At 57.8% G+C, this 17,293-nt stretch overlaps 2 protein-coding genes across 3 annotated transcripts; both read right to left on the bottom strand.

Moving 5' to 3' along the window:
• Positions 1-630: 630 nt before the first annotated feature.
• On the bottom strand, positions 631-7,972 carry DENND1C (DENN domain containing 1C). 2 transcript variants are annotated; one of them, XR_002783572.1, is made up of 20 exons: positions 7,278-7,972; positions 7,150-7,193; positions 6,962-7,011; positions 6,608-6,727; positions 6,461-6,530; positions 6,202-6,276; positions 6,041-6,106; positions 5,894-5,947; positions 5,673-5,783; positions 4,772-4,872; positions 4,620-4,665; positions 4,392-4,493; positions 4,177-4,302; positions 3,217-3,321; positions 2,306-2,530; positions 2,018-2,089; positions 1,386-1,430; positions 1,201-1,308; positions 966-1,030; positions 631-838 (listed from the first exon to the last, which is right to left on the bottom strand). XR_002783572.1 is itself a non-coding variant. In XM_023538585.1 (20 exons), exons 1-20 carry the CDS (start codon positions 7,525-7,527, stop codon positions 962-964), a joined length of 1,746 nt encoding a protein of 581 aa, XP_023394353.1. In that variant the 5' UTR covers positions 7,528-7,972; the 3' UTR covers positions 925-961. The 2 variants fall into 2 exon arrangements, 1 of the variants encoding a protein (XP_023394353.1); XM_023538585.1 differs by lacking the exon at positions 631-838 and having other exon boundaries at positions 925-1,030; positions 2,306-2,346; positions 2,440-2,530.
• A 5,465-nt stretch (positions 7,973-13,437) lies between these two features.
• TUBB4A (tubulin beta 4A class IVa) lies at positions 13,438-16,853 on the bottom strand. The gene is made up of 4 exons (XM_011373599.2): positions 16,639-16,853; positions 15,994-16,102; positions 15,775-15,885; positions 13,438-14,850 (listed from the first exon to the last, which is right to left on the bottom strand). The coding sequence occupies exons 1-4, from the start codon at positions 16,693-16,695 to the stop codon at positions 13,793-13,795; spliced, it is 1,335 nt and encodes a 444-aa protein (XP_011371901.1). The 5' UTR covers positions 16,696-16,853; the 3' UTR covers positions 13,438-13,792.
• Positions 16,854-17,293: the final 440 nt, after the last annotated feature.

Raw genomic sequence — 17,293 nt, forward strand, 5'->3', positions numbered from 1 at the left:
CTTGAGGGGCTGGAGGTGAGTGTGCTCTGTTGACAGGCCCTCAGAAGGCTGGGCTCCGGTGTTCTCTGCGGAACCAGGATCCGAGGAAGAGTCAAGGGTTTGGGATGTCCAGGTGGTATCCAAGTTGGGCTTTGTGGGGGCCAGAAGTTGGGGGCTTTCTAGAGGGCTGGGCTGGGCGGGTGCTGTGGAGAGCTGGGAGCAGGGGCTCTCCGGAGCTACGGGATCCCCGGCTGCCTCGTGTGGAAGGGAGAGGTGTTGGATTTGGTGACAGGGCTCTGTGAGAGAGGATTCAGGGGCCCCTCTGCTGCTTGGCTCTGCAGAAGCTGTTGAAGACTGGGATGGAGAAGTGATTTCTTGGCTGGCCTCTGAGGGTGGCTGGGGAGTGAGGTTCTTTGAGGAGCTGATGGTCTCCGAAGGCTGGGGGCTCTGTAGAGATGGCAGGCTGGCAGGCAGGGATTGAGGCTGTGGCTCTGGCATGTCCTCCTCATCTGGCTGCCATCTTGGTTTTCCTGGTATGTTGGGCTGGGCAGGGGTGGGGAGATGAGCAAGCTGCTGGACTTAAGATAGGGGATGGGCTGGCAAGTTGACTGGGCAACTGGGGAGGACTGGGGTGGGGGCGGGGGCGCTCACCAGGCTGAGGCAGCTGTCCAGGTCCCCTCTGTGGCAGCAGTCTAAGCTCTGGCTGGGCCTTAGGCTGCCTGTCCTTGTGGATCTAGTGCTCAGACTGTCTAGAATTTCACTCAGCAAATCCAGTTCTTCCCCAGACCCCAGGAAGCTGCTGTCCAGACCTTCCTCTCCCCACAGGTCCTGGGCATCCTCAGGGCTCAGAGGGGGTGTCCTGGGTGAGGATGGGTAGCCTCAGATATCCCAGTGGTTCTGGCGGGTCTGGAACTCGGGGACCATCATCCCCATCAGTCCTTGCCTCCCACTTCCGACATCGCCCCTCCCCCCCCTTTGAGCCTCACCCTTTCCCCAGGGACTCGGAAGGTGTCTCTTCCAGCTGTCTCCTGCTGGGGCGGAGAGGCCTGTTCTGCAAAGGAAAGATTTGGGGGGTGAGGCCTCAGGAGCTACAGAGTCACGGGGCCATGTGAAGCAGGCGCCAGATATTAGGGTAGTCAGGGAGGCAGGTGAGATGTTTAGATGGATGCAGGGAGGGAAGGGGACTTGGCAATAATTCCAGGTGTGTGCAGGGTGTCTGACCTGTCCAAAGTGCTGGGTGATAGGCAGGCGCTGCTGCAGGCGATCTGAGCGGCTGGTGAGGGATGGGGCCCTCAGGGAGCCTCCCCTCTGCAGGCCAGGGTCCCCTTCCTAGGGAGAGGGAGGGTAAGCCAGGAGCCTGTTTCCCCACTCCCCTTAGGCCGTTGGCCACTGGCCGTTAGCCTCACCTTGTACATCAGAAGGCTCTGCACCCCCTTCAAGCTGCTCTTGGCCTACGGAGGAGCCGACAGAGAATTAGACTTGAGGTGATCTGACTGAGCACTTGAGAACTCAGCCTTCCATCCCCTAGGATAGCTGTGTCTTGTCGTCTTTTCATGTCTGTGCTTCATAAATATATTCACAATCCCCCACGCACTTCCTAAGGGGCCAACACAAGCTCTTTCCCTTCTGACCAAGACAGGAGTATTCTTAGGGAAAATAATCTCCAAATGAAACAGAGGGGCAAAACCAGAACATCGTAAAAGTGTGTTTGTGTTCAAAAGCCGAGCGAAGAATAAAATTGAATGGACAATTCGGAACTGCAGAAATGGACCTTGGGGAACTTGGGCTTGGGAGAAAAAGCCAAGGGCAGAAACAGGATTTGCAGTGTCTGAGAAGGAAACTTGGTTGTCAACTTTAGGAAAGAAATTATCCTGACAAAAATGAGAATGATGAATGGAAAATAAAAATAAAATAAAAGTGGGAAGAATTGTTAATGGTTTAACTGCTGGTTCGGTTCTGATAAAAATGTTTGCACTTTAAATGTGGGGTTAACATGTCCTCTGTCACCCCAGCGGATGGCCTGTCTAGCCCAGCTCACCGAGCGGTACATGTTTCTGACAGCTGGTTGGGTCTTGGCCTTGACCGAATGCAGGAGGGCACCACCACCTTTCTGGGGAGAAAATGCCAAGGAAGAGGCTTGGGCATCTGGGGTTACCCCAGACCCCACCTCACCCCAGGACTCTGTGACATCAGACAAGCCACTCTCCGTCTCTCGGCCTTGATTTCTTCAGCTCTGTAAATGAGCAAAATGATGACCCTCCCCAGGGACTGTTGTGGGATTAAATTAATCCAACATAAACTCTAAACAAGTGTTTGGCGTTAATACCTTGAGGTTTTCTGCCCAGAGTTGGTAGGAGCGAAGGCTGCCTGGAGTGAGGAGAGAGCGTGTTCAGGGCAGGTAGACTCAGGCTGGGGCACTGCTGGCGGGGTGGGGACTCCGGGGCTACGTGCGGGGCTCACCTGAGAAGGCCCCGCTGCAGGTGATCTCCTGCTCAAAGAGATCTGAGAAGCCCTCTCCCGTGTTAAGCTTCTCCAGTCGGCCTTCGATGAACTGGGGGTGGGGGAAAAGGTCAGTCCGACGCAGGGCTGCCACTACCACATCTGAATGAGAGACCTGGGAGACCTCTCGCTCTCAAGACCACCCCTCAAGGGACCCGTCCCCAGGACCCAGGAGTTCCGGAGCCTGCCTCAGGAAGCCAAAGGCCCAATCCCCTCCCCTCCCCCCAGGTCCGCATCCCGCCCCGCACAGGGACCCGGAAGTCGGACACTGCCAGTCCCGACCCGCCACCTCTTCTCAGTGATCCTGGAAGAGGTCGACCCCACCTTCAGAGACCCTAGAACCCGGGCCTTCCCTGAAGGACCTTGGAGTCCAGCCCACCTTCTCCCGGGAACCCAAGAGTCCGGCCCAAATTCCCGCGTCCCGCCCGCCGCCGCGTATCCAGGACGCGGGCGTCGCGGCCCGCCTCCTCCCCGCGAAGAGAGTGCACGCTCAGGACCCGCCCCTTCCGAAGGCCAGCGCGGATTCCCACCCCGGATTCTGGAATTTGGTCCCATATCTCTCCAGGGATCTATGAGTAAATCTCATCTCTCAGGACCTCAGGTCGGGGGCTCCCACCCTGTTGGAGGAGGAGATCCCGCGGGATCGACCCTAGCCCCGCCCGCAGGACCAGGGCGTCTGCGTTCCTAGCCCCGCCCCTCGGGCCCCCGCCCCTCCTCGCCCCGGGGGCTCTGGCTCACCTGTTTGAACAGCTGCAGGTGCACAGCCCGCCGGTGGAAGGCCTGCAGGGGTGCCCCTGGCTTCTGGGCCAAGAAAGCTTCTTCACTGAAGGTCACAGGCTGGCCCTGGAAGAAGGACCCATGTCCTCAGCTCCCCAGGATCTCCTGGACCCCAGTGCCTCCCTCGCTCTACCAATATATCGATGTAGCAAACGTTGGTTGAGCGCCTGCTGTATGTCTGATCTTGTGCAGGGCCTTGTGGGCCGCGGCGCTGACTTCGGCTTTTACTCCAAGGGAGGCGGGAGCCCTGGAGGGTTGTGGGCAGAGGCAGGACGCGACCGTACTCAGGTGCTCACAGGTGACTTCTGGTCGCTCCTGGGAGGGCAGACTATGGAGGATGAGGGTGGGAGCCCAGGAGAAGAGAGGAAACTCTTTCGGGAGGCGAGCGCGCTGAACCCCGCGCGCAATAATGGGGACCAGACCAGGGTGGAGACAGGAGGGAGAGAAACGGGCAGGTTCGGGTTGTGTTGTAAGGGTAGAGCCGACAAGAGCATCAGAGGCGCAAATGATAGAACGCTCAAGTTTTTATAAAATAGTGAAAAACAGGGTGATGAGAGTTGAAAGTCAGCAGATCAAAGTCCTGGCTTCAACACTCACCCACTGTGGGACTTCTCCAAGCCTTCGTTTCCTCATATGTGAAATGGGATCATAATGGCATCTATCTCATAATACTGCTGCGAGCATTAAATGAGATAACAGTAATAGTGAAACGTAGCATTTGAGTCCTCACGATGTGCCAGGCACTAGCCAAGCATTTTGCCTATGCCCATCCACTGACTCACGCCATCCTTTTGGGCGGATACTATCTGGATCCCATTTTACAGATGAGCAAATGGAGGCACAGAGTGAGCACTCTCTAAACGCTAGGGACGGGTATCAGAGGCCCCACGAAGCCTCTGCCTCGGCGTCCCTGCTGCTCACCGGGTTGCAGACGAGCGCGTCGCGGTAACCTCCAAAGAGCAGCGCCTGGGCTTTGAGGAAGAGACGGGACACCCCTTCCCCGGGGGCCAGCGCAACCTTCCTCAGCCGCAGCCTCAGCAGGGACGCCTGGGGGACAAGACAGCAGCGATGAGCGGGTAGCTGTGGGGCCTCGGGCCCTCGGACGCCGCAGGAGGGTGGTAGGGGGTGACACTGACCACATCTGGGGGCAGCGCCTGCATGTCGTCGAAGGGCGTCTCTAAGATATTGGAGTCCACGTTCATCATCACGACGTCTTCTAGGCCTTTCTCCCGCACTCTCTGCGTTGGGGGTTGGAAGGGGATACCGCAGCTCAGAGTCCCGAGCATCCCTAGCGGTGGAGGGTATCCGGGGATGCAGAGAGGGGGATTCCACCAGCTCCGCAGTCCAGTTCCGCTCCCACTCACCTCGGCGAGACTGGAGTGGACTCCGATGAGGTAGGGCATGGGGGCGCTGCAGACGACCAAGGGGGCGGGGTTATGCAGGTGCCACCCCGGGGTCCCCAGGATCCCAGGCCTCTTTTCCCAGGCCCTGCCCCTCCTCATCCCCCGCCTCTCACCAGCAGTAGTCCAGCAGGTGTGGCGGCAGTGTGGGGATCAGCACGTGCTCCCAGCGCATGGGGTACAGGAGGGCGCAGGACGCGTGGACACACGAGGTCAGCTGGGAAAGGGCGGGGGTCCGTGGAGTCAGAGCCTGGAACCCCCGCTTTAAGAGCTGTCTCTGGGACGATGGCTATCCCATCTCCATTTTCCACCCACATCAACTTCCCACCCACTATCCCGTAAGGAGTGAAAACTCAGGCCCCTTTGGGAATCATGTGGAGACCAAGAAAGAATTCGGCAAATTACAGTGCTTGGAGCAGGTGCAGCCGGGACTCAAAACGTCCTAGTGGCTCCCTCTAGGGGGCGGAGCTAACATACAACCCTCCGGGATCCCAATTCTTAGGCGTAGGGGTACAACCGGGCCCACGGGTTCCACCCCGAAAGAGGCGGAGCTCGTACTGAGCGCGCCCTAGTCCCGCCCTTAGGGTGTGCAGGCACGATTCAGCTCCACTGACCCCGCCCACAAATAGGCGGAGCTGGGAGGCCTCTCCCCCTCTCGGTCCCGCCCCTAGGGTGGAGCCAACAGTCAGCCTCCACCCTCCCTGTCTTCTCACTCAGAGTCGCTCCCGAGTCTCACCCTCCAGAGGGGCAGGGCCAGTCTCGTTATGGCCCACAGTGGGTTGAGTCTGGACTCTGAGCTCCCAATAAGGAGGGGGCTACAGAGCAGTCCCCTGTAAGTCCCCCCCATCAGGACAGAGCCAGAGTTCAACTCAACCCTGACCTTCAAAAGGGCAGAGCCCTGACTTTGCCCTCGGTGGTCGTCGGAACGGGTCAGAGTAGGAATCCGCCCCCGTCGTCCCGCCCCCAGGGGCGAAGCCAGGTCCCGGCCCCGTCCCGCCCCGGCTGGCCCCGCCTCACGGTGCTCAGCTTGCTTGCTGTGAGCAGGACCCTTCGCTCAGCCAGGAGCGCGGCGAACAGCCCCACGATGTTCTCATCGGTCACCGCCACCACCAACTCTGTCAGGTTCCTCTGAAGGACGGAGAGAAGCGCTGGACGCGAGGGACTAGAGGATCTGGCAGCCCCTGCGGGTTTCGGGACTCCTTCGCGCCCCCAGGGTCTCCTCCCAGGTGTCCACTCACGTTCTCAGGAATGGATGGCAGGCGGCCAGGGTCGGGGGCCACGAAGCAGGAAAGCTGGTGGGGGGATTGGCGGGGGAACCGATCAATGAGGGGTTGGCCCGGCCCCACCTGGGGGCCCAAGCTTCCAGGATCCCCGGCCCCGCTCACCGGCCTGCTGTTTCCCGGGGCAGGGGGCGGGATGTTGTGCGCGCTGGAGATCGTCACTCCGCTGCCCTGGGGAAGAGGTTGTAGCTGTGTGGTCCTCAGGGCTGGGGCGCAGCCTCCCCATCCACCTGGGGTCCCACCGCCAGTGGGAGGGGACTACTCACCAGCTCCACTGAGGCCTGGGGCCCCGGCGGGGGCTGCTGCCGCAGATTTAGAAGAAGTTCCTCAACCTCCGGGACCTGGGTGGGAGTGGCATGTCTGAGTCAGAACGTAGGTCCGGGATTCTGAAGGCCCTGACTCAGACTGGATGGCCTGGGAGGAGCCCAGGGGCTCAGGTCAGGCCTGGGAGTTCTGAGCAGGGGTCGGGGTTTGGTGGGGTGGGGGCTGGGACTCCCTCACGAATGAGAGGGGGCCTGGTCTCACTTGGTCCTGAGCTAGGAGGTCCCCCACTGTGTTCAGCAGCTTGTAGAACACCTCAAACCAGGGAAGGTGGCTGTGGAGAGATGACAGGTTCCATGAAGCACCCCTAGGTCAAGGTCTTCCCTACCCGGCCACCCCTATATTCCACACCTGAGGATGCACAGACAACTGTGGGCACCAGCCCGGAGGCGGCAGAAACCAAATCTACGGGTGCCGGTCAGGTCCGTGAGGGCAAAGGTAAAATGCTGAACCGCAGGGCTGGGGGGCTCCCTGGAGGTGGGAAAGGCTCTCAGAGACCCAGGGGTCACCGGTCCCTGAGCCCCCCATCCCCCAATGATGTGTACTATGTCCACCAGTCTAGGGCCATGGTTGCATAGGTCTCCAGTTGTTAGGGTCTCTGAGTGCCCGAGCCCCTCCCTGGGTCCCGGAGCCTCTGGGTGTATGAATCCCTGATCCTTGGATCCCTGGGTCCCTGGGTCCCTGGGTGTCTGCTCCTTTCTGTACCTTTCCACATCAAAAGGGAAGCAGAATTTAGGCACCATCTGCATAGCTTCCTGGGGATGAAGAAAAGCACACACTGCTCAGCCACTCAGCTTGGGACCCACCCCTGAGTTCCCAGTCCAAGACACAGAGTCCCCTCCCCCAGGGGGACTGGCCCTGGCCCCAGGGGAACAAGGAGGCAGCCTGCATACCTGGTCCCTGAAGTCTGGGGGGAACTGCCGCAGGATGGGGGGATCTGCAGGGAGAGCAGGCTTCTAGGTTCAGGCTCCGGGCCCACCCTCCATCTTGCCCCCTCACCGGAGGCCCTCCCCAGACTCACCCTCCTGTAAGGAGGCAGGGCAGGCTGCTTCGAAGAACCAATCAAATATGGCAGGGGAACCCCCTCTGTGAAACAGAAAAGGGCTTAGTGGGCCCATGGACTTGCCTCTGTGTGTGTCATGGTGTCTGTGTATGCAATGGTGTCGATCGTGTGTGTGACTGGGAATACGAAGCAGAGTGAGAGAGCGGGACTCTGTGTGCGTGTGCGTGACTCGCTGAGCTTGCAGGTGTGCGAGTGTTTGTGATTCCATCCTGTGTCAGCCTGAATGCGTGAGGCTGTCCAGTGACTGTGAGTGTGTGTGACCAAGCCAGTGTGAGGGGGAATAAGTCCATGTTTTCTTGTGCAGCTTTGAGTGTGACATAAATGTGTGAGCATCTCTGGTCTGGAGAGCAAGAGGCCTTTCATGTATCTCTGTGAGACTTCCTAGGGCCCCAGGGGCTGACCCCAAATCTCTATCAGAAAAAGGAGGTGGCAGGTCCTGGTGCTTCTGTGAGCCCTGAAATCTCTGCCTTCCTGCCTTGTCCTGCATTCTGCCCACCATGTAGAGGGAGCTGGGCCTTGCGCTCAGGGAGACAGCCAGCAAGGCCTGGCAGGCAACAGAGGAAGAGGATGGGGACGGACCGAGGCATACCGTCCCTGACGTGGAAACCCCACCACTTAGCCCTCGTGCTGACACGAGTCCCACACAAGCACTCACAGGGACACGCACAGTCCTCCCTCCCACCCTGCTGACCCCCGGAAGCCATGCTCCCATCACTTATCATCACTCATGCCAAGAGGCGAATGCTTAGAGTTACAGTCACACAGAGCCGGAGGGTGGGGGTGGGGGAGAAAGAGAGAGAGGGAGAGAGAGAGAGAGAGAGAGGGAGAGGGAGAGGGAGAGGGAGAGAGAGGGAGAAGAAGAAGGAGGAGGAGGAGGAGGAGGAGGGAGGGAGGGAGAGGAAGGGAGAGGGGAGAGAGAGAGAGAGAGACAGAGACAGAGACAGAGACAGAGACAGAGACAGAGACAGAGAACATGAGAGTGCCTGAGAGCGGAGTCCATATTGTAAGCCACCTGCCCCCATCCGGCCTCCTGCCCCTCAGTCCCTCCAGGGCCCGCCGCGGTCGCCCTCCCCTTGGCCCCAGCCCAGGCCTGGTTTGGGAATCTTGGTTGGAAGGATAGGGGAGGGGCTGCTCTTACTCAGCTCTGGATCCCATGGTCCCTGCAGGGTTGGCCTGATGGGGCCCTTTCCCCAGGGGTCCTGGGGGCCTGTGCTTGTGTAGGCCCGGGCCCTGCGCTTGCTCGGCTTCCTGTGTGGCTGAGAGAGGAAGTTTAATGGGTGACGTCCCCGGAGGGAGGCCCCTGCCCCCACCCACTGCGAGAAACCCAGGCATCCTGTCTCCTAGCCCTTCCTTGGGATGCGGGGCAATGGGTGTCTCAGAAGCCAGACCCTCAGTCCCATCTTGTCAGATGAGGTCACGTGTGGTGCCTGCCACCACACAACCCAAGATCTCCCCTCTCCGTGCAGCCTTCCTTCGCAGTTTGCGTAACGTGCTTTCTCTTCTCTCAACTCTCTTTCGTTCGGTCCACCTGGCTTGGCCATTCCTTGTAGGACCACCAGAGGGAGCTGGGCCAGAGAGTGGACACGGGGTCACCAGGGAGGTGGATGGCCAACAGCAGTCAGAACACAGTCACAGACAGACAGACAACACGCACAGGGCCAGGAAGTGACTGACACAGACAAACAGGCCAGAACCATCACAGAGAGCAGACACAGAGAGATACCAAGTCATACAGGCAGGATACAGTCATGGACAAAATCAAAGAGTGCCGAGGGACAGCACACACACGGAGCAGTCCTCACCCAGCCAGGTGACAGATGCAGAGAGATAACACGCAGAGGCAGCCACAAACAGATCTACTCAGAGAAAACAGACAGACGGACACACGTGCAGAGACCACAGCTGTCAATGCGAACAAGCTAGTAGCTTGTTAGGTCCACAGCCAGACATAGTCACATGCGTGGAGAGAGATACACCTGGACAGAGGGCTGCAGACTCTGAACGAGACATACATACAGATGCCATGTTGAGACGCAAGGCTACGCAGACGTACTTGCAGGCCTGAATCAAGCTTTTGATATGTTCTGCCTATTATTATTGGAGGCAGGTCAGGTCAACGGTGAAGAGAACGATTTTGGTTTTAGACCTGGGTTCAAGACCTGATTCAGTTCTTTAATGTCTGTGTGACCTTAGGTAAGTTATTTGATCTCTCTGTATTAGTTACTATTGCTGTATATCAAATGGCCTTAAGTTAGTGGCTTAAAAGTACACACATTTGTGACTGACAATTTCTGTGGGGGCCAGGACTCTGGGCACAGCTTAGTGGGTTCCGTACTGCAGGGAGTCTCAGCGACAATAAGGTAAGTCTGTTGGGGTGTGGCCGCATCTGAAGGCTTGCCAGGAAGGATCTACTTTTAGGCTCATTATATGACGCTGACAGGGTTCGATTCATTGTAAATTGTTGGACCCAGGGCCTCAGTTCCTTGCTAGCTGTTGGCCAGAGTCTGCCCTTGGTTCTTTGCCGTGTAAACATTCCCACTTTGCTGCTTACTTTACCAACTCGAGCAAGCTGAGAAAGCACCAGACTTCATCCAGACAGAAGCCACAGCCTTTTGTAATCCAGTCTCAGAAGTATCATCCCATCACCTCGCCATACCTTGTTGGTTAGAAGCCATCACCAGGACTAGCCCACACTCAAGGGGAGGAAATCACATGAGAGCGTGAATGGGAGAAATGGAGCTCATTGGGGTTATCTTAGAAGCCACCCCCACACTCTCTGTCTTTGTTTTCTCACTTTAAGAAGAGGAAAACAAAACGCTTACCTCCTAGTGTGGCGTGAAGTCATTCATTCACTCGCTCATTCATTCATTCATTCTACAAAAAATTCTGAGGGTCTGTGTTGCATCAAGCTGGTGTAGGGATGTGGTGACCACGGTAGAGGAGATTCCTGCCCTCATCAAGTTCACATTCCAGTGGGGAGAGAAGGGGACAAAGCAAAAGAAAAAAGGATACAGATAGATAAGTGATAGAGAGCGACCGCGTACTAACTTAGACTTGCCAGGAAATGCTGCTTAGAGGAGGTATCACTTGAACTTGAACCTGTAGATGAGAAGGGCTCAGCCGACCATACGTCTGGGGGAAAGAAGTAGCAGAAATAGCACGTGCAAAAGCCCTGAGGTCGAATCGAGCTTGATGTGGTCGAGCCCATAAAGAAGGCCACTGTAATTTCAGCTTAAGTTTCGCCTTCAGAACTGAGTAAGGGGAGGGTGATGGGATGTAGTCAGCAGCGGGTAGAGGCCAAGGTGAGAGTTCGGGTTTCAATATGAGTGAGATGGAGTCATGGGAAGGTTTTGAGCAGGGGAGGGAGAGGCTCTTATTTGCATATAAAGGCTTCTCTCTGGCTTCCGTGGAGGGAGAACGGGCCGCAGGGGACAGAGGTAGCAGAAGAGAGCTCAAGGAAGTGATTGGGGAGGTTGTCTGGGTGAACAATAATGGTGGCTTAGATCACAGTATAGACCAGTGAAGGAAAGAGGTCGGATTTGGGATATATTTTGGAGACAGAGACAAGTGGACTCGGCAAAAGCTAGGAAGAGTGTGCTGGGTGTAGGAAACAATGAATGAAAGCTGACTCCTAGATTGAGGTTTGAGTAATGGGGTGGTGCCTCTTATTGAGGAAAGGGATATTTTAGGGGCAGGATATGGAGTTCTTTTGTGGCCACGTTAGATTTGAGATGACAGACAGCGAAGTTCATGGCCTCATCCATTGTCTTCTTGCTCTACTACCCAACACCGGGCTGGGCCTGCTCAGATGAGGGTTGCCGCGAGCTGGGTACCGGGCTGCCTCCCTCACACTCCTCCTTCCTGGCTGTAGTGGGGCCCCGTGAGTTGGCTGGGGCCCCGGTCTGCTTTGTACTACAGAAGCTCTGAAAAAACTACATTTCCAAGAATTCTTTGCAGCTGTCTCTGGATGTGGAACTGATTCTACCGATTAGAAATGCTCGTGAGGGATTTGGAAGGTAGAGGGTACAAAAGAAGTGACATCCCCTCCCCACCACGTGTGTGTGTGTGTGTGTGTGTGCGTGTGTGTGTGTGTGTGTGTGTGTGTGTATCCTGCTGGGTATTTAGTTTAATTAATTTTATTTTAATATTCCTTTTTGTTAACTTTTGTTCAGCACTCCAACGGACCTATCTCCAACTTCGTGGGTGTCGGGAGGTGTTCTTGAATTTGACAGTTCTGACGGCAGCCTGCTGACTCTCCACTTTTCTCATTGAGCAGAGGAAGCAGCTCCTTGGTGGCTCAGCTTTGTGCTGTTCCAACCTATTCCACGGCTACTCGAAATGTGGTCTCATAGGCAGCATCATCGGCATCACCCAAGAACTTGTTGAAAATGCAAAGTCTTGGGCCTCACCTTCACCCACCTGCTGAATCAGAAACGAGGGCGGGGCCCAGGAAGCTAGCAAAAGTGTGCCAGCAAAGTGTTCCTGGTGATTCTTTTGAACATTGAAGTTTTAGAAGCACTGGACTACAGCCTACTCTCTCAGCCCCTCCGACCTCGTTGTAAGTCCTTGTATTAAATCCCTTTCTGCTTAATATGCCTAGAATGGTCCCCACACTGAACTCTGGCTGACAAAGGGGAATCAGAGTTCTAGACTTAAACTAGAAATGCTCCTGAGGGCTTTGGACCCTGTGTCAGGCTTCGAACCCCAGCCCACTGCTTCATAGTCATGGGACCAAACTGTAGTTTCCAAAGATGGCCACACGCTCTTCTGGTATCTCACCTCTCTACCCTCCGGAGGTGGAGTCTGTATCCCACCCACTTAACCTGGACAGGCCTTTGCGACAGCATCCATTAAAACGGAGAATGCCAAGTGACTCCTGAAGCTAGATCATAAAAATGCAAAGCATTTCGCTTGCTCTCCTGGGGTGTCGCTTTGGGGAACTTGGCCCCCATGCCCTGAGGAAGTCTAATCAGCCCGTGGAGAGGTACTGATACCCTCTCGCCTGCCTCTTTGAACCCCCAGCTGATGGTTGCCATCAACTTGGAAGTCATGTGAGCGAGCCGCATTGAAAGTAGACCCCTCAGTCTCCAGCTGAGATTTTCTAGATGGTGCCAAGGGGAGTGGAGATGAGCTGCCCTGCCAAGCCCTGCCCAAATTACAGATTTGGGAACAAAATAAATAATAGGTGTTATAAGCCCCTAAACTTTTTGAGATTGTTTGTTACACAGCAAAAGCTAACTGATACACTTTGTCTCTCTAAACCTTGGTTGGAAAGAAGATAAAAGCTCAGATCTTACAGAGTTGGTGTGACGGTTGCATGAGATGAGGCATGTGCCAGGACGTCGAAATGTTCCATTCATGTTAGTGACTGTTATTCTGGCAGGACTGTCCCTCGGATGCTAGCCCCAGGCTGCCATCTTCCCAGTATCCTTCCCTAGAGATCCCTCTCTCTGCCTTCCATACTTGCAAGACACCCCACAGAGAATGGCTGCAGTTCCATCACCAAGCACCCACTTTGTGCCATGCACTGTGCCCACAAGGTCTCCTTGAACTCTCACAAACATCGCTGGGGTGGGAGTGTGGGGTTCATGGGGGAAATATATAGTCCCATTTTACAGGTGAGCAAATCGAGGATTTGAAAGGTCAAGTGATTTACCCAACACCACACAGTGTCATAGCTTGGTCTGTCTGACTCAAAAATTTCTGCCCCACATCTCGCAACCCTGGATGAGATGTCCCTTCAGTGCCCACCTCCATCCTATAGGGAGGAGCCCTTGCTTGTTGGCCCTCCCATGGGGAGATGAAAAATGTACTTGGCAGAAACATGGCCGGACAATTAATTTATTTATTGAGGGTGAGGCAGAGGGGAGGAGGATGGGGAGGGTTGGGGGCGCAGCTCCTCTTGTCCACAGGCTCCAAGGGTTCCTTTTCTCCCTGCAGCAGCCCTCCACCACCCCTGGAAAGCCAAGGGCATTTGGAACCGAGAGGAGTGAGTTCAGGGACGAAGCAGGGGACTTACGGGAGCCAGAGAAGGCAGAGTCAGAGGGCAGCTGGCTTCGTGAGGTTAAAGGTGAGGCAAGGTTGGAGGCTCAGGGAGGCTCAGGGGGAGGGATTGAAAGTAAACTTATCAGTCTAGGGGTGCATTGGGTTCTCGAGGAAGGTCGAAGGTGAAGGAGAGGTCGGGGTGAAGGTGGGCTTGTGGGGTCGGAGGTAAAGCGGGGTGTTAAAGTTGGAAGAGCTCAAGGGGGTTGAAGACAAAGTGGGGCTTAAGGGTCAAAGGTTGACTGAGGCCAGGGGTGAAGTGAGGGTTGTAGGGTCAGAGGGCCAGGAGTGAGTCAGGCGGGGACGTGACCTGGGGTTCTCCCCGGGTATAGAGGGGGCTCTAAGAGGCCAAAGGTCAGCAGTCTTGCAGGGGTGGGGGGACGGGCAGGGGTAGGGAGATGGGGGTGGACAGGACGTGAACCCCCGAGGCCCTAGGCCACCTCCTCCTCCGCCTCCTCCTCGAACTCGCCCTCCTCGGCCGTGGCGTCCTGGTACTGCTGGTACTCGGACACCAGGTCGTTCATGTTGCTCTCGGCCTCGGTGAACTCCATCTCGTCCATGCCCTCGCCCGTGTACCAGTGCAGGAAGGCCTTGCGCCGGAACATGGCCGTGAACTGCTCCGAGATGCGCTTAAACAGCTCCTGGATGGCCGTGCTGTTGCCGATGAAGGTGGCGGCCATCTTCAGGCCGCGCGGCGGGATGTCGCACACGGCCGTCTTCACGTTGTTGGGGATCCACTCCACGAAGTAGCTGCTGTTCTTGCTCTGCACGCTCAGCATCTGCTCGTCCACCTCCTTCATGGACATGCGGCCCCGGAACACGGCGGCCACCGTCAGGTAGCGGCCATGGCGCGGGTCGCAGGCGGCCATCATGTTCTTGGCGTCGAACATCTGCTGGGTGAGCTCGGGCACCGTCAGGGCGCGGTACTGCTGGCTGCCCCGGCTGGTGAGCGGCGCGAAGCCGGGCATGAAGAAGTGCAGGCGCGGGAAGGGCACCATGTTCACGGCCAGCTTGCGCAGGTCGGCGTTCAGCTGGCCCGGGAAGCGCAGGCAGGTGGTGACGCCGCTCATGGTGGCCGACACCAGGTGGTTGAGGTCGCCGTAGGTGGGCGTGGTCAGCTTGAGGGTGCGGAAGCAGATGTCGTACAGGGCCTCGTTGTCGATGCAGTAGGTCTCGTCCGTGTTCTCCACCAGCTGGTGCACGGACAGCGTGGCGTTGTAGGGCTCCACCACCGTGTCCGACACCTTGGGCGAGGGCACCACGCTGAAGGTGTTCATGATGCGGTCGGGGAACTCCTCCCGGATCTTGCTGATGAGCAGCGTGCCCATCCCGGACCCCGTGCCGCCGCCCAGCGAGTGGGTCAGCTGGAAACCCTGCAGGCAGTCGCAGCTCTCCGCCTCCTTCCGGACCACGTCGAGGACCGCGTCCACCAGCTCGGCGCCCTCCGTGTAGTGACCCTTGGCCCAGTTGTTGCCGGCTCCAGACTGGCCTGAAGTGGGGGGAGGGGAAGAGGACACGCGGGCCGTTATGGGGAGAGCCCACCCCCCACTCATCCTAGTAGTTGAATAATCCTAATAATAACAACACAATTGTGATACATAATTTGAGTCATTATGACTTTGTTATTGTCGGTAGTCGGGTAGTCGTCTTTGGCTCCCATTCTTGATCCCCCGCCCCCAGCAGGTGGTCCCACCGGCTCGCACACATTTTCTCCCTTTAATGTCTGCTCAGCCCAAGCCCTGCTCACCTTCTAGGCTGCAGGTATTAGTAATAATGATGAAAACAAAATTCTCATTTACCTTTTCCTCTGTGCTAGGCATGGTTCTACATTCTGTACACATATTAATAATGGCTTTAAGCCTCTCAGTCCTGTGAAATAGATCTTTTTTTATCACCCCCGTTTTAAAGATGAGGAGACAGGAACAGAGAGACTGAGGAACCCAAAGTCCCCCAGCCGACTGGATCGGTGCCTGAGTTTTACTAATTTACATTCTCACCCCTCCTCTCTCCGCCAGGACGTCAGTGCCAGGGGCAGAAGGCTTTGTCTGTTTCATTTTTGGCTGTATCCCCAGGGATACAGTAGGGCCTGGTGTGCAGTAAGTGCTCAATAAGCATTTGTCCGATGCATGAAGTGGCAGGACTGGGATTTGCACGCAAGCAGTCTGGCTTTGGTCCATACTGTTCAATTAAAACGGCACCTCCTCCAGGAAGCCTTCCCTACCCACTCTCACCCCTCCTTATCGGATGGGTCTCCCACCACAGTGCTGACTGCCCTGCCCGCCGCCCCCACTGGGCTGTGGGGCCCTGTGGTCACCATTGCGTCTCTGATAATAGGTGAAAAAATTTCGCCAAGCATTTGGAAGCGAAAGGCATGAGGAGGCTTCTCTGCCTGTGCTCTCTGCCTGGGACTCACCGAACACAAAGTTGTCAGGCCGGAAGATCTGGCCGAAGGGGCCGGAGCGCACTGAGTCCATGGTGCCCGGTTCCAGGTCCACCAGCACGGCTCTGGGGACGTAATTTCCTCCTGCGGGGAGGCAGATGGAGGGCAGATGGAGTGAGCGCCAGGAACCAGCGGGCCGTTCCCTCCCAGGCCCTCCCTACCCCCACTCTGGCAGGTGCCCCTGGGCCCTACCTGTGGCCTCATTGTAGTACACGTTGATTCTCTCCAGCTGCAGGTCACTATCCCCATGGTATGTGCCCGTGGGGTCGATGCCGTGCTCATCACTGATCACCTCCCAGAACTAGAGGGGCGGCGGTAGGAACCAAGGTGGGTGACGGGGGTGGCAGAGGCCCAGGCCTGCCCCGGCCTCCATCTTCTGAGCTCAGGACCCCCGACCACCTCCCTGGCTGCCACCTGTCCCCCAGCAAGGTGAATGGGGTACCTAGAGGCATGGTGGGAGGCAGGGGATGAAACAGCAAGAAGGGAGAGGTGCGGGCGGGGCGAAGCGGAGTCATCCCACTCGAGCAGGCTGGGGTCAGCGCGGCCGCTGCAGCCACGGGGAGGGGCTGGGTCTCTTTGTGGGTGTGCAGGGGACAGTGGGCCAGCTGTGAAGCCAGCTGTGGCCAGCAGAAAGAAGGCTGGGCCCCACCCCCATCAGCCTCTTTGTTCCCAGCCTGGCCCTGCCCCCGCCCCCGCGCCACCTCCTCCACCATCCCTGGGGTGCTGGCCTCCTGGGGTCCCCGTCCTCCAAAAGACCCAGAGTGGAGGAGGCCAGCGGAGTTCGAGAACCCCGCGCTGCCCCTCTCGGCCGCCTCCCGAGGCGGGTTCCCCGCGCACCTTGGCCCCTATCTGGTTGCCGCACTGGCCGGCCTGCAGGTGCACGATCTCGCGCATGGCGGTGGCGCTGCTGGTGGACGCGGCCGCGGTGTCGTTGATGCTGGGAGCCGCGGTGGCGGGGCCGGAGGTGGACCCAGTGGTGACGGCGGCAGCGACGAAGCAAGGACCCTGCGCCCCCGGGGCGCCTCTATATGAGCGGGCGGGTCCCGCGTCACCGCCGGTCACCGGCCAGCTCCGCCTCCCGTCCCGCCTCGGGACGGAGAGGGCGGGGGTGGAGGGAGCTCCCTCCCCAGAGGCCTGGAGACCTCACTGAACACGCGCCAGGGTTCGCCAGGGCAGCGTGCGCCCACAGCCCGGGCCGTGGCGGAGGGGCCTCTCAGGTGCTTTCGGCACCATCTCCCCCCAACCCCTCCCGCCCCTAGCCAGGCCCGGCGACCCGAGCGTGCAGAGACTGGGCGGGGGAAGGAAGAGGCCGGGTAAACAAGCGGTGGGGAGATCCTGCAGCCCCCCCATTCCACCCCGCGCGTGGGCCGCCCTGCCTCGGTGTCTCTGTCCGCAGCCTCCCTCCCCATTCCGTTTATGGACCATTCTCCAGAACCCTTGTGTTACTGGGAGGGCTCCTAGTGGGGGTCCAGCTGGGGGCTCCGTAGCTGTG

Source organism: Pteropus vampyrus, unplaced genomic scaffold (genome assembly GCF_000151845.1).
Source record: "Pteropus vampyrus isolate Shadow unplaced genomic scaffold, Pvam_2.0 Scaffold226, whole genome shotgun sequence".
In the NCBI taxonomy this organism is placed as follows: domain Eukaryota; kingdom Metazoa; phylum Chordata; class Mammalia; order Chiroptera; family Pteropodidae; genus Pteropus; species Pteropus vampyrus.